Raw genomic sequence first — 17239 nt, forward strand, 5'->3', positions numbered from 1 at the left:
TAAAATTTGAACATATTAAAGAAGATTCTAATTGGAATGTCGTTAATTTTTCTATGCTTCTGTTCAAATATTTGTGTTCAAAAATCTTGTTGAATGGCCTTGAGAATATAATAATATTAATAAATAAAATATAACAATATGTTACAAGAGATAATAATTATAATTCACCCCATATGAATTTTCTCATAATGTGACAGCTCCTGAAAGGATGTTAGTTTGTCAAGGGTATGAACAAAATGGCGTACGCTAGAATGATTATTTGTGTTTGATGTTTGTTTACTAATAAAACAATATTATGGGTGATATAAATAATGATTTGAATAATTTGAAAATTGATACCCCAATTTTCAAAGATGTGAGTTTTTACCTATGCGGAAACGTCGGGCCACAGGTGAACGAAAATTATTGTTGGCATTGTTAGGTTAGTTTGAATGCAAAAATTTGCAATAACAATGATTGTAATTTTTAGATTGAAGAACTTTTATGTAAACATGGGGCTAAGAAGATCCAGTATATCTCTGATTTTGTTACACATTACGTATTCGGCGATGATGTTGCTGATACGAACATATTTGATGCTGAAGACACATATGATTTGACTGCAGTTCATGCTACTTGGGTTAAATCCTGTGTTAGCTTAAACAAATTAGTCAGCACAAAGCCCTATAAAAGATATAAGAATAAACTTTTTGCTTCACTTGTATTCTGTATTGCCCAAGTTTCAAAAAAAGATCTTAATGCTTTATGGAGTCTTATAACTTTTTATGGAGGCAAGGTAAAACTGAATTTGGATTCAAAATGCACTCATTTAATATGTGGGGCTCCGAAAGGAGCCCGCTATACAACGGCAATGAGTTTAAATTCAGAAAAATTAAATGTCATCACTCCAGACTGGATTATAGATAGTATTAATGTAAACTCGTTATGTTCAACAAGTATTTACCACCCTAGATTATTAATAATGGATAATGGTACTACTAAAAATGATACAAAGAATAGTCTTAGGAGCATTACAGGTTTTGATTTTGAGGAAAGCATAGCTAAAACTGAAGTTCCAACACAAGGCCCAAAAGAAACTGAGCAATCAAAAGATGGTTTTGATAATTCCAGACAAAAGTTACCTTGGAATGTTTCTGAACCTTTACAGTCTGTACCATCACAGTCCCCATTAATTAAATCTCCAACTTCTCAAGGTTTTACTGTAATAAATTCTCAGGCAAATGTAGCTTTAAATAATAATGCAAATGTTAAATTTTCACAACCCAATGTAAATAATCAACATCAACGTTTGCAGCAGCAACAAATTCACAATAGTCAACCTATGTTAGCAAATCAGCAATCTATGGCAAAACAAAATTTAAATCAACAAAAGATACAATCGATGCAGAGCAGTCCAATGCATAATCAACAGAATGATGAAGCTGATTGGAAGACAAAAGTTGCATCGCAGAATATGAATAACAAAGTTATGAGCACAGCACAACAAATTATTGTTAGTACTGGGCAGAATCAGCTTCAAATAAATAATATGCAACAAATGCATCAGAAACTAGAATTAAATATTAATATTGGCAATCAAATGGCAGTTACACAGTCTGGTGGACAGATAATTACTCAAAATGTAACACAAGCCGGTTTAAATCAGCAACAAAATCTTGTGGGAAACCAGCAAATTATAAATAAGCAACAGCAACTGTCTAACCAACAATTAGCTAATCAACATCTCATCAATAATTCCCAACTCAATCAAAATTTAAATTTAAATAACCAACAAATAAACGATATGCAAAATCAACAAATGCTAATACAGCAACAAAATAAAGTTATGAATAACCAGTTGCAAATAAATAATCAACAAATACAATTATCACAGCATAATAGTATACATCAAATAAATAATCAACATATCATCACAACGAGTCAACAACCTAATCAACAATTAAATTCCAGTCCAATAAACCAACAGCAAACAATCAATCAGCAACAAATAATAAATCAGCAACAACAGCCACAACAAATCTTCAAATCACAAACAACTATACAAAACCAACAACTAATTAATCAGCAAGGAATGCAAAATCCACAACTAATCAATATGCAGCAAAATCAACAAATAATTAACCAACAGATGTTAAATCCAAATTCATTAATAAATAATCAAAGAGTTGAATCCCAAGTCTTAAATCAACAAAATATTCAGATATTAGGGCAGCAGCAACAAAACGTACAGAATCAGCAAATGCTGCAGCAACAGAATCAGCAAGTAATAAACCAACAGCAGAACCCACAAGTAAGTATAAAAAAAAACAAAAAAAAAATCAATTCTGTTTAACTGCTATAGTCTTGATACAAAATATCAATTTGATAAATTTTTATAATCTTTCAGCATAAAAATTGGATACTGTTATATAATAAATCTGGATATTATTAGTAATAAATCTTAATTAAATGAATTTTAAAATAAATATCAGATGCATGCATTTTTTGGGTTGCATGTACTTTTATTAAACTAATTTATTATCATCATTTGTTTCTGGATTATGTGATTTGAAGACCAGACAAAATGACTGATGAGTTAGGATCCGGAGCCTAAAAAAAATTAGAGCTTTTCTGCTAGAGTTGAGATTAATAATATAGTTTTATTTTATTGTGATCTATAAGTTCAAATACAATATAGTATTTATAACATGTTATTTTTAAGAACACTCAGTTTGCCAATCATGTTTTACAGGCAAATAAAAAATAATTTGTGTAAAGTAGTTTAATTGGGTTAAAGTGGAAAATAAAATTGGTCCCATGCTATATATATATATATATATATATATATATATATATATATACATATACGTGTGTTTATATGTAAATTGAGAGGTTTTTTCAAATGGTGAAATATTATAATAGAGTTGTTCTTAGACATCCATCCATTAATTGAAACTATTTTATTAAAATAAAATAAATATCAAACATTTCGTGTATACATATATATATATATATATATATATATAAATATATATATATATATGTATATTCTCTTCTATATACATATATTTTTGTGCGTGTATACATATATGTATATTTTATTCTCTTCTTCGTATATTTTTTCATATTTTATAAAGTTTCCTTATATATAATTTTTATACAAAAAAATGTTTGCCTACTGATTACAGCTTAAATCCAAAAGCTATATTTTCCATATACTTATTTCGTAATTTTTCCGCCGGCCAAAGCGCCGCTAAAACTTCTCTATCTCAGTCTTTCAACTAATAACGAAGTAGCTTTTCGAGTTTCCTTATCTATACATAGAAACACTATTCACTAGTGAAAAAATTTTTTCAAACATATTACATGTCTCGATGAGAAGAGTTCTTTTTTTAAAACCTTTTCATTTATTTTATTTTAATTTAATATTTATTTTAATTTAATAGTTTTTAAAAGTCGTGCTTTGTAAATTATTTAGTAGTTGGTGCATTATATTTTCTGTATTTTTGTTTTTTTCTTCAAATTATTTATATGGTGAGTTATTGCATATCATTCTACTATTTTAGTTGTATCTTATCTTTATATACAACAACATATTTTAGTCTTATAATAAATTCTTTTATCATATTGTTTAGATTTATTAAGTTAAATCACATTTTTTTATTTATATCTTTGTATTTTTATTGTATTTTTAATTTGTAACTCTGTAATCCTTTAATGTAGCACTGAAGATGGGTCAAATCAGGACCCGAAACGTTTGACAATAAAACATTTTATTTTAATAAAATAGTTTCAATTAATGAATGGACGCACAAGAACAACTTTAATATATATATATAAATATATATATATATATATATATATATATATATATATCATACATATTATTTTTATTTTAGGCTGATTGATAATGGTAATATTAATAGCAATAATATTTTTAATTTAGTTTACTGATTGTAGTTTACTCATTGTGTTGGAACTATTCAGTACTATATATGGAATGAAATGTAAATGTAATTTAATCTTGTAATCAGTTCTTTTCTAGGTGTCTGGTGTTTTTAGTTACTATATTTTATAAACTAAAAACTATGTACTCAATCTGCATTTACTTAATGCAAAATATGAGATATTTACATACATATAGAAATAAATGAGATTGGAATGTATCGAGTTAATGTAAATTGTTACATGTGATCTTGATATTTATAATTTGTCGAATGTCATAAAATGTATAGAATAAATTTAAAGACTAGCTTTTATTAATTTGATTATCAATAGAACTAGGACAGATTAATTAAGCGCTAGTCTATAACTCATTATTCATTTAGTATTTGTAGTATTATATCTTTGTATAATTTTTTATTTAATCTCATTAACATTTGTTAAATGTAGATGAAAGTAACAGTAAGGGACTGATGAAGGGTTCCTTTACATTAATATCAATGTTTTAATTTCAGATATTTGTCTGGCAGAAAAATAAATAAATTAATTAAAAACAAATATCACCCTTCTGCAGGTTTGGCAACATCAACAACAATATGCAGTCACCAATGTTCAACAACAGCAGCAACAACAACGCCAGGCTGCTCCACGCGCTATGTGGCAACAGCAAGTTAGTCAACCTGGTCAACCGCAGAGGCAACTAATTCACTTGGATGCTCACACTCATGCGCAACTTCAACAGATGGATCCCCAGCAGAGGGCGCAATTTGTGGCACATCTTCAGAAACAACAGAGAGCATTGATGCAGAAACAGCAGCAGCAACAGCAAGCGGCAGGGTTGGTACAGCGACCTGTTGTACCACCAAGACCCGGACAAATTGCTGTTATTAGAAGCCAGGTGCCTGCAGGATTGACGCCTCAACAACAGGTTGATTCTAAAAGTTTTTACCAAGTATATTTTTTTTAGAGAGTTTTATAAAAAAGTATTAAATTTCAGATACAATGGGTTCAGCAACAACAGCAACAGGGTGTTGTCAGGCCTGCACAGCAAGTAGCAGGCGGTGTTGTTGCAGGTGGTGCTCCAGGATTAAGTCCTATTTCACAACAGCAACAACCTCCAGCTGCATTTACAATGGATCAGAATGCAGCAAACCAACAACACATACAGCAATTGCAAATTCAACGCCAACAACAATATCACCGCCTAAAGCAACTTCAAATGCAGAGGTAATTAAAATGCATAATATTCATGTAAAATTATTTGGCTTTAGTTATATATATGTATATTTTTGAATACAGAGAACAAGCGCAGAAACAAGCAAATGCTGGGATGCCGATGGTTGCTAACAATATGCTTCGTGGTCAACCAGCAGCAACAGTTCAAGGATTTGTAGGCGACGCAGAAACTCCTGCTCCTCCAGTAGTTGTAGCAGTTGATCAGCAGCAAAATCAGCCCCAACCACCAACTCAAGCCGTAGTAGTAAACAGCAAGACGAAAACTGCGCTCGCCAATATGTTGAGTAATCGTTTGAGTGGCTGCAACGCTGTTGTTGTACCGGGCGCTGATCAGGAGCCATCGGCTGCAGGCACCTTGAGGTACTAATATATATTTAAAATAATATTTTATCTAAATTTAATGTTGCTAATTTTTTCAGTTTAGTTGAAAGTTTAAGAAATTTGATAATGTTTTCTTAAATTTTTGGTTTACCAGTTGAAACCTTTGCAAATTTTAGAATTACTTCTTAGAATAGATTACTTTCTGTCCAGCCGTTTATATATTATAGATAGGTTTACAATGTTTTTGTTTGGATAATTATTATATTTTTAGCACTTTGAAAAGCGGTAACTTTAATAAAAAACATTTGCAGTTTACTTGTGAACATGTTGTGAAAATGAGTTAGATAATTATATTAGTTTTTTAGATTTAAAAACTATAAAAAAGATACCATGTTGATTGCTCGCTCATTGGCATCAGAAACCAACTTGGTCAGGTAGTACATTAGTTTTTTCTTCTATTCTCGTTCAGTTAAAATTTTTATTGTTATTTTGTTAATTGATAGAGTCAATTTGTCAAGTGATAAAATTTTTTCAAATAATAATTTAGATATGTTACGTTCAACTTTCAGTAATAATTCTTGTCCTTCACACTTAATTAAATTATTTTATTAAAAATAGATTTCATTAGATACAAATTACAAATAATTTTCAAATAATTCTCTTTTTATTTTAAATGGTTTTTCATCTTTATCTTTTTTTTCTTTCAATAAATATTAAGGTATTATAATATCTTTACCGTTTTTATGTAGTTTTTATTATTTTTTAAATAAGTTATTTTTTGAAGAAGGTTTCCTCTTACACTTATATTTTAATTTTGACAAATCTTTTTTTAGATTTAAAATCACAAACACCTAAAGAAATAATTATACTTTGTATATAAAGTGATTGCAATGTTTTTTATATTGGAGAAAGTATTCCTACCAAGGAAACAGAACAAAACATACATATGCTCCTCATAGACTATGAGAAAGAGTTGTTTGTATTAGCCCAAGAAATATATTATAGTTCATTGTTGTAAATATACTCTATATAACCATGTTAGAAGTAGCAACTTACCTTAAGAAAAAATCATACTTACTAGTCTATAATTATTACTTGAATGTAAAAATTTTTGCAAAAATGTGACAAAATAGTTCAAATTAAAATAATGTAGGATTGATGAAATGTACTTATCTTGAAAGGGCCAGATTATAAATATAATTTATGATTTATTTTTTAATTTTTGTTGTTTTAGAATGATGACTGCACAACATAATGCATCATTGAATGCACCAGTTGCACCACGCACACAGCAAGAACTCCTTGTTTTACAGCAGCAAAGAAGAGGGGGAATGGGTGTTGCTGCACCAGTAGCAATGCCGGTGGCTGGAGGAGCAGGTCAAGTGGCTGTTATGCCAGGTGGAGGGGCTGCAGGCCAGGTAACAGTTATGCCCGGCGCAGCAGGAGTACTTGCACAAACAAATGGAACAGCTTTAAAACCTGGTATGGTTTTTACTAATGGGAGACTGCAAGTGCAACCAGCCAGACCTCAGTTTTATGGACACAATCCTAATTTAAAATGTAAATATACTATTCTTTTTTGTCTTGTATTTATAAAATTTTCTTTGAAGGTTATACATTTAAGCAATTTTTGTTGTTTATTCTTTATAGTGCCACCTGATTTGTTTTTGTTGGGTTGCATATTTCTGATTGTTGAATATGATGAAGAGTCTCCTGATAAAGTTGCTATGTGGAAAAAACTAATAGCAAAACATGGAGGAGAAGTCGAACCTTCTTACTGTGCCAGAGTTACCCATTTGTTATGTAAAACTCAGAGGCATGGCCTTGTTATGCAGGTATTTATTTTAAAGAGAATATAAATATTTTTTCTGACAAATTATTTCCTTACAAAATATATATGTGTATATATATATGTGTTAATGTATGTGTATGTATATATGTGTGTATTTATATATGTATGTGTATGTTGTGGGTATATAGGTATTTGTATATGTGATGTTTTGTACTTTGGGTATACATTTGTATATGTCAGTATGTATATATATGTACATATATTTTTAATTATAACAATTTAAAACAAATCTTATAAACAAACCATTTCATTCATAGAATATATTTTCTCTCCTAACGACATCTATTTTTCAACTGGACCCTAATCCTTCCTTTCCTATCTGATTGCGTGATCATTCATTTTCAAGTGGTTTTCAAGTGGGAGAGAATGCGGTCAACGTCGACCATTGGTGTGGCAGAGGACAGTGTATCGAGCGACTTGTAATGGATAACACAAAATGCTAATTTAGATTTCTATATTTTAAATTTTAAATTATAACACACTGATGATGAGACAAACCTAGTCTCGAAACGTTTGTGAAAATTATTATTTAATGAATTACTGCAAAAAAGAGTGTTGTTTGTTCATATTTCCAAATTAATATTTATTATCCACTCAGAATACATTTTATATATATATATATATATAAATATGAAGTATTATGAGTGGAAATTATATTAAATTGGAAATATTAAAATAACACATAAACTGATGAACATTATAACATTTTTTTTGTTTTTAGGCAATACGGGATGTGAAACGATGTGTAACAGCTCACTGGCTTAATGACACTATGGTAAAGCGTCAAGTCCTACCACCGTGGCAAGCAATACATTTTCCTGCATTTGGAACTCAGAGACCTGCCTACAAACACATTATATCCTATTCTGGATTTGAAGGAGAAGAGAGGACTAGAGTGCAAAGCATGATCGAAGAGATTGGAGCTAAGGTAATTAAATTAATATAATAATCTGTCTAATTTACTTTTGTTCAAAAAAATATCTACTAAAGTTTGTTCTACAATCTACATTGTCAGCAATATGTTTATTATGTTATTTATATTATATATATATATATATATATATATATATATATATATATATATATATATTATTATTATGTTTTAGTTTACTGGTTACTTGAGCAAGCATAATACTGTATTGGTTTGTAAACGTGCTGAAGGATTAAAATATAAATATGCACGTGATCGAGGAATAAATGTTGTTAATGTTGCCTGGCTGAGTGACATACTTTTAGGAAATTTAGATGTTTTGAAGCAGTTTGATGCCCAGAAGTATCAACAATATAATTTACCAAATCCATTCAGAATTGATTATTCATTGGTGCCTCATCTCATGGGTAAGTTAAATTCATAGATTTGACAAACATCTGAAACAAATGTTAAATCTTAAATTGGTTTAAATTGTTTTTAGTTGATATTAAATTAATTAATTAGTTATTAGTTATTAAATTATCTGGAGTTAAATAAAGTAAATAGGAAAGACGTTTTTAGCTAATTCTACCATGATTCAATAAACATGTTATTGCTATTGATGGAACTTTCCATACTGTAATTTACTTTATTTAAAAGCCTTAACATATTTTGAAAATCATGAAAAATTGGATATTTTTTTGAGAATTTAGAATTTTCTTTATATAAATTTAATTTGAATATTATTAATAGAAGCATTATAAAGTATTACACTTTCATTTAAATATTTTTTGAATTGTCTTAATAATATATTTAATATTGTGAAAAGTATATTCAGAGTGAAGTTATATTTTTCCTGCAGGAGGCTGGAAATCACCAATAAACATCACCCAAGAATCTCATGAGCGTGTCAAACGCAGTTTAAGCCCTCATAGTGGCACACCTCGAGCCAAAAAGCCACGTTCCCCACCAAATACACCAAAACAAGAAATAGAGGATGCAACCATCCAAGTTACTTCCAAGAATCCTCCATCAGCGGAGGATGCGCCACGTGTTCTGTTTTCCATGATTGGTGATAATTTGTCAAATTATGTAAAAATTGTCAAGTGAGTTACATGAATTTATAAGTAATAATTAATATATATATATATATATATATATATATATATATATATATATATATACTAGATGACCCGGCAGCCGTTGTCCTGTACCCACGTCTACGATTGTTCAATATCCTATTCTGATATTTACTGATTACCTAAAAATAATAATTATTGTTTTTTTAAATTACTCTTTATACCAAAATGCATATACATCAATATGAGCAATGTAAAAAGTTAAATTCCCACACTATATTGAAAATTGAAGTCTTTTAAACGGATTTTTCCACCCAAAATAATTGCTTCAATAATGTTGCCTATGATTTTTATAATCTTGTATCATATTTTAACTGGTTTTTAGTAATTATAATATCTAAATTACATTTTTTTTAGTAATAATTTAGTATACATTATTATCAGGAACGCTTTTGGGGTTTTCAGCGACAGCATGCCATTTTTATCCTAGCGCTACCCTCCCCCCTTTTCTATTATTTTACCTGTTTTAACAATTTATTATTAAAATTATTTAACAACATATTATTAAACTTTACTTATTTCTTTTGGGCATTTTATGCGATTTATTCTATTGAGCAAATCATAGAGAGCAAAAAAATTCTAGCCTTTCATTATTAAACATAGCCATAACATAACACAGGCACCTCATGTTGGATTATTTCAATTTGATTTTTTATTATTTTTATCCAAAATTGCATCTTAAACTTCTTCTAATTGATATCGTAAGGGCCAAATTGTATGTATTCATTTTTACTTTCCCATTTGTTGTTTTAAAGTGTAATTTTTAACGTATTTTAAAAATATTGTGCAAAGATTAGTAAAAGATACAAAGAAATTATATATTTCTTGAATTATATTGAAAAAAAAAACTATATTGAAAATTTTACTATATTGACTAAATTTACTATATTTTTATAATCACATACATCCTAAAGAATTCCTTTATCAAACTTCAGAAAGATCTATCAAAATCCGAATAATCGTTTAGGAGGAGTATATTACATACATCATTACAGAAAAATTTATATATATATATATATATATATATATATATATATATAACATATTTCAATAATTATGTATTATCAATTAATATATATATATATATACATTTAATTATTTTAGGCAGCTTGGTGGATATGTTGTTGATACTCCATCAGAAGCTACACATCTGGTTTTATGTCGTCCAAATAGGACTCGCAAGCTACTAATGAGTTTAATAGTTTGCAAATATATCATTACACCAGAGTGGCTTACAGAAAGCGAACAATCGAATGAATTTTTATCATGTGATAAATTTATTTTCCGAGATGAGAATTTTACAAACACTTATAAATGTAATATAGAAAAAGTATTACAAACGCCAAGTCGAACTGAGCTATTCAAAAATAAGATATTTTATCTTACAAATTCGGTTGTGCCATCTCGGGCTACCTTGAAGGAACTTATTGAAGCTTCTGGAGGTACTGTCGAAAAAATTAAAAGGTCTTGTTTGCAAGTGCAAGACTTACAAAGTGTAAATCCGAATGGCTACGTTGTTGTAACCACATTAGATGATTTACATTTAGTTATGGACTTAGTTCGCTCTACAAAAATAACAAAATGTGTTTGTAATAGTGAGTTTGTTATGACTTCCATAATGACTCAGGAAATCAATTTTGAACCTTTTACTGTCACTATAGATTAAATGTACTGAAAAAAGATAAATAATTGTATATATAGAATAAACTTGAAGCTTCTGCCGTTAGAATAGATTTTCAGTGACATATTAACAACTTTATTAAATATTCTTACATGAGAAAAAATATGTAGATGCTTTTTCAATTGAAGTACTTTTTGCAAATATTAAATATAAGAACTATTCTAACTAATAAGGCTATGCAGGGTGTTCCACAACTCTTTGTCAAGCCGAAATGGGGCGATATTATTGACTCTAACTGTCCTGAAAAAACTTAGAAAAAAACATTATTTTGCGTTATTTGAAAATTATGAACTTCTAAGTGGATAGCAAGTTTTATCAAAATTTGGTGATTTAAAACGGTAAAATACTTTTTATTGTATTTAAAATATTTTCATAAGAAAAAAATTATATACAAAAATAAAAACCTAAAAATAATACAGTAATGGTTAATGCACTTTGCTCATATTGAGTTCAAATAATTCTATTTCACCAAAGCTTCAGATTGCACTTAAAGGCTTCTAATTTACAAACAACGTCAGGTATTTTTTTGGTTATTGTTTAATTTTTATTACTTTTCTTCAGGACATTTTTACAGACAAAAATATCACCACATTTTGGCTTGAAAATAAGTTCTGGGTCACCCTGTATGTATTTTTATATATCTTGAATGCAGATATGTAATAATTATTACTAATAATTAAATCTCCACAACTTGCCATTTAAGATATTGTCGATAATTTAATAATACTAGCTTTATTTTTTTTGAGGTCTCGTATACTAAAATGCAATAGTTTTTACATATATAAATTAGAATTAGAATAAACTTTTTTTTATTAATTTTTCTGGAAATGAAACAAATCATAAACAGTTCAAGTATTTCAAACTCTTATCAAAGATTTTATTATGGTCACTTAAATGGCAAATTATGGTGGTTTAAAGATTTTTGTTATTACAAAAATATCTTGCTTTTATTTGATGAATTGCATCAAATGGTATACATAGTTTCTAGTACATTTCACAAAATTCTAAAGTGGAATGGGTTCCTTCGAGCATATTTGTTTCAAACACATATGTTTTTACTTGATTGATTCAGTGTACAAAATAATTCCATAAGTTTCTATTATTTTTTCATTTTTTTAGGAAGTTTTTTGATGGCTGATATTCAGGTACATAATAATTTATTTAAATTTTTATATGAATATAAATGTGTATATAAAACTTATTTTTTACAAATTAACGTACAAAAAATTAATTATTATTTAATTTTATTTAGAAACTTATTAGTAAAAGTATAGAATCACACAAAAGGTAAATAAAATATGATTCCATAGGTTAATATTTGTTTGTGCAAATTATATTGTAAATTAATATTACATTTATTTATAAAATATTTAAAGTTTTGATTACTTAAATTTAATTTTGAAAAAGGTGCAATTGGTTGTGTTATTTAAATAAGTTTAATTATATTATATGAATGTGTTTATAGTTTATGGTTAATATAAAAAAGAAATAGATTGGTACATTAATCAAGTTAAGCATCAGAAATTAAATCGAAGAAAAAAATGTGATTTGGCATAATTAGTTTGTATGTCTTTAGTTTTAATTTAATGTTAGATGTAGTCTTAAATTCTATATAAATGTAATATACAAAATATTTGAAAAAAAAATCTTTTCATACAAATGTAATAGAGGAGAAATAGATTTTATAAGTAAAATTCTTTTTCAAAATATCGTTATAGAATTTTTATTTTTGTCTGCATAACATTATATAATATATTTTAATGATTGTTATTTGTAGGTTTGGTAGAAAAATCTTTAAATTGTTGATAAAATTCAAAGGTTTTTATCCTAAACCTACAAAATAACAAAGGAAATAAAAAATGAATCTTAATAATGTATAATAAATTTTATAAACTAGATTAAATCAAATTCAATTTTAAAACTGCCTGAGCATGGTATTTCTCACTACTGTGCTTAATTTAAAAAAATCTAATGTTGCCAATTATACTTAAATGACGAATGATTGAAAGCAATATAAGTTAAGTGAATGGAATAAGTGAATAAATATTCGAAATTAAATCATTAAAAAAACAATTTATTAGATTTTTAATTTCATATGAATTTTCAACTTTTATCATAACAATTCACCTTCTAATAAGTAAACATATGTCTACTAATAAGTAAAAATCAATTTATTTATTTTTAACTTCCTGAAGAAGAAGTTTACTAATAAGTAAAAAATCCATTTATTTTTTTTTAACTTGCTGAAGAAGTTTATGGTTTTGCCAGAAAATTCAAAGTACTAATTTTGTGTTTTCTCGTTGTTTCAAGTCATTCTGATTTGTTTGAAATCAAAATTAGAAAGAGTATGTGTATGTGAGCTAAAATATGACTTCTCGTCAAGATTTCCCCAAAAACAGGTTGCACCTATTTCAAAAATTTAGAAGCCATTCAATGAAACTCAATGAGAACTTGTGTTCATTAGTTTTGCGGGTAAATCTAAGCGAAACAAAAAGCATAGCTTCTTTTTCAGAATTAGCAAAAAGTGTTAAATTGATAATGGTCTCATATTATTTTTTAACTTCCTGATGAAGTTTATATTTTCGCTAAAAATCTAAATTGCTAATATCATGATTTCTGGACGTTTCAAGTCATTCTGAATCGAATCTGACCAAAGTTTGACCTTTTGTTGAGGTTTGTTTCCAAAAAAGGCTGCACCCTTAGATAAACAAGTATAAATTGGCTGCACCAATTTAAAAGTTTCTTTATAATTAACTGCTAAGTGCAAAATTTTTTGTCAACGAAAAATCATGAATCGATTTTGAAAAGTTGTCGGTAGATATCAGTCAACAATCCTGCTCATTGGTAAAGATTATTCGCGCTGTTATTTAAATTTAATAACTGAAGTTTCATTAATTAGTTGGTAAAACTGTATGAACAGTTGTCATTTAATTTTTTTGAAGATAAAGTCAAGCCAAAATGAATGTTTAACACCCCTCCTATTCCTTTATCTTTGCAATATTACGTAAGAACGAACCCGAAAACCGAACGGACTGTCAGATCGTCTAATGGAGGATGAAGGACAAATACATGTTTATATGAAGTTATTATATTATTTATTAGTTGCAATTTATTGAAAAATGAATAGTGCCAAGTCAAATAATGTGTTTTGTTCTTGTGCTACAAATATTACTGATTTAAACTGCTCCATTATTTTAGACGATTTTTACGAAAAATTATGTTGAATGGAATGGAAGATGTGCCTGAAATGGTTCTCAGGTTCGGTAAGTTTTTAATTTTGTTTATACTTAGTTATATTATTATATATTGTCCTGAATTATTTACATATAAATTTGTGCAATTTATCATGCTTATTTTGATGAAATTAATGTGTAGACAGAAAAATTGCCGTTACTTGTCATTATACAAAACGTTTTATAACGAACACTCGTTATGCATTTGACACATAAAAGAATTAAATTCAATTTAATAATAAAACTAGTTGTAAGTAGCATTTTGTCTTAATGTGGTATTTTATGTAGAGGCATGAATTTAATGTCATTTTTAAATCATCGTAAAAAAGGCAATCAATTTTTGCACTATCTTCTTTTTAACTTCTCGTAGGGTAAGTTATAGTAATCGCAAAAAAATCGAAAATGAAAATTTTTATATATCTTTACGTTTCAAAACCTTCTGAACATTTACCTTAGAAAAAATGGATGTATGTGTGTGTGTGTGTATGTGCGCGCGTGTGTGTGCGGATACAAATTTTCGTCGACGATTTCGGGAACACCGATCAACCGATTTGAATAATTCAAAAAACACGTTTTGATAAGGAGACGTGCTGATTAGTTTTTGGCGAAGGCAGGTCTAGCCGTTCCAAAGATATGGGGTAAAAAGTGCCAAAAACGGTAACTCAGTTTTTAAGAGAACGGAGCGTCCGATTTGAATAATTCAAAAAACATTTTACTTGTATTAACAAGATGAAGAACGATCAAATTTTCATGAAGGCAGAACTAGCGGTTTCGGAGATCTAGTAAAAAAGTAAAAAAAAATGCCATTTTGCGGTCAAAAATGATCATTAGACATATGCACATCAAATTATCAGATATTTTATAGAGATTTTAACAGTAAGTATTTTTTTTTGCATTCTTATGGGTTCCGCCAATGTTTATCTGTTTAGCGCCGCGTAGTCGCCTAACTTGTAAACCTTGGTACGGAACGCATATAAATGTACACATTATTTAATTTATTGTAAATTAATTTATAAAGATTATAATAATAAGTACAAATTTTGTGTACATTTATATGCGTTCCGATAATACGATGTACATATGTCTAATGATCATTTTTGGCCGCCAAATGACACCATTTTTTACTTTTTTTATGGAATTTCGGAGACGCTGACCTGAAGTACTATTTTTGGCACTTTTTGGCCCGTATCTCCGAAACGGCTAGACCTGCCTTTGCCAAAAACCAATCAGCACGTCTCCTTATCAGTTGAAATCGAATGTTTTTTGAATTATTCAAATCGCTTGAAAAATTTTATCCGCACATGCATACGCACACACACACACACATACATCAATTTTTTTAAGGTATGCCAAAATGTTCAGAAACCTTTAAAACGTAAAGATATATAACAATTTTTAGTTTCGATTTTTTTACTAGAATGATGTCACAATTGTACATACCAGGATTAAGTTACGAAATTAATTATTGACAAAATAGTGACTCTTTGAAGAAATAAGAATCAACTTCTTGCCACTTTTTTGAGATTCTCGATTTGTTTCTAAAATGTAAAAATTAAAATTGGGAGATGAGGCTAGTATATGCAGAGAGTTAATTCCAAAACACAAGTCATAGCATACATTACACAATAGAATACATTTATCATTTAATTAAACACTACCTAATTATATAGAAAAACTAAATTATTTTTTTCAAAAAATCATGTAAGATATTATCCATTCCTGAAATTGTACTGCGTCGGTATAAACCACATAATTTTCCACATCGCATTGTCTTGTGAACTGATGCACCAAAGACACAGACACTATGCCCCTCAGGGTCAGTGGCGTACCTAGAACTTTTGCCGCCCGGGGCGGTCTCCAGATTGCCGCCCTTTCAATTATAAGTCAGTCAAATAGTAGTTTTCATAAATTAATACAAATAAACTAGTGGTGCATGGCATCGTGCCTTAAGGCAAATTGCTGGCACTTCTCGTACCGAAACATAAAATTTTTAAAAAATATTAAAAAAAATTTGAAATCTGAAAAAAATATATTTTTGAGAATTTCGAAATTTTTTAAAAAAATGGCTTTTTTTGAATTTTTTTTTTTATATTTTGAAATTTTTTGAAAATTTGTAACTTTTTTTAAAATCAATCGCGCTGCGCAGCTGTTTTGGAGACGAAATATCGAAGCGAAACGGCTAGATATTGATACGGAACCCATAGAAATGTAAATTAAATTTGTTCTTATTATTAAAATCTCTAGAAAATATCAGAAAATTTGACGTGGATATATCTAATGATCATTTTAGACCGCCAAATATGTCATTTTTTTACTTTTTCTTATTGATTCTCCGTAATCGCTAGACCTCTAGACCTGTCATCCCAAAAACAGTTCTTTGTTTAGTCAATACAAATAAAATGTTTCTTGAATTACTTAAAACGGACGCTTCGTTCTCTCAAGAACTAAATTACAATATTTGGCTTTTTTGCCCCGTATCGTTGGAACGGCTGGACCCTTTTTGCCAAAAACTAATTAGCACGTTTTATCAGTACGAATTGAATGTTTTGTTTAAATAGGTTGATGCGTGTTCCTACAATCATCGACAAAAGTTTGTCTCTAAACTAGTGATGGGCGTTGAATCAACGAACGGTTATTTTCAACCGTTTCTTTTTCGTTAACTAACTAACCGTTTCGTCGCAACGAAATAACTAGTTGAAAATCAACTGGTTTCGAAGCAGTTAGTTTTTTCAACGATATAGGAATTCGTTCGTTGTCGAAAACGAACGTAGGCAGGTACCTGCGTCGGAAAGGATCAACTAATACTATGAAAATCGCTTATTGTTAGGCTACTGCTGTTATAATATTGCAAATGTACATGTACATCTTAAAAGAAACTTGCAACACGCGCCAAATCGTTTAATTTTAGAAAATCAGTTACATTTATTATAGTTTTCAATGGTTAAT

The 17239-nt window shown here is 28.7% G+C and overlaps 2 protein-coding genes across 3 annotated transcripts in view; both read left to right on the plus strand.

The window, feature by feature from the left end:
• The first annotated feature begins 205 nt into the window (after positions 1-205).
• On the plus strand, positions 206-11274 carry LOC113377738 (PAX-interacting protein 1). The gene is made up of 11 exons (XM_026618147.1): positions 206-391; positions 470-2290; positions 4496-4849; positions 4919-5148; positions 5221-5517; positions 6713-7038; positions 7129-7313; positions 8052-8258; positions 8437-8668; positions 9103-9346; positions 10484-11274. The coding sequence occupies exons 1-11, from the start codon at positions 296-298 to the stop codon at positions 11043-11045; spliced, it is 4554 nt and encodes a 1517-aa protein (XP_026473932.1). The 5' UTR covers positions 206-295; the 3' UTR covers positions 11046-11274.
• Positions 11275-14103: 2829 nt separating this feature from the next.
• The window catches only part of LOC113376431 (putative tricarboxylate transport protein, mitochondrial), a 59217-nt gene continuing 56081 nt past the window's right edge, over positions 14104-17239 (plus strand). The window contains exon 1 of one of the 2 annotated variants that reach the window (XM_026616331.1): positions 14104-14318. In XM_026616331.1, the coding sequence (XP_026472116.1) occupies positions 14278-14318 (41 nt within the window). In that variant the 5' untranslated portion in view covers positions 14104-14277. Of the gene's footprint in view, positions 14324-17239 lie in introns of both variants that reach the window. The other variant, XM_026616333.1, reaches the window with a different exon arrangement.

This window comes from Ctenocephalides felis, unplaced genomic scaffold (genome assembly GCF_003426905.1).
Source record: "Ctenocephalides felis isolate EL2017-DRISC unplaced genomic scaffold, ASM342690v1 CF-g0.4_SCAFFOLD_01886, whole genome shotgun sequence".
Taxonomy (NCBI): domain Eukaryota; kingdom Metazoa; phylum Arthropoda; class Insecta; order Siphonaptera; family Pulicidae; genus Ctenocephalides; species Ctenocephalides felis.

Excerpts from the sequence above, each read along its gene's own strand:
- LOC113377738 (XM_026618147.1), top strand. The coding sequence starts at position 296 with ATGGGTGATATAAATAATGATTTGAATAATTTGAAAATTGATACCCCA. Across the intron at positions 392-469 it reads GCGGAAACGTCGGGCCACAG|ATTGAAGAACTTTTATGTAA; the intron begins GTGAACGAAAAT and ends TGTAATTTTTAG. Across the intron at positions 5,518-6,712 it reads TCGGCTGCAGGCACCTTGAG|AATGATGACTGCACAACATA; the intron begins GTACTAATATAT and ends TTGTTGTTTTAG.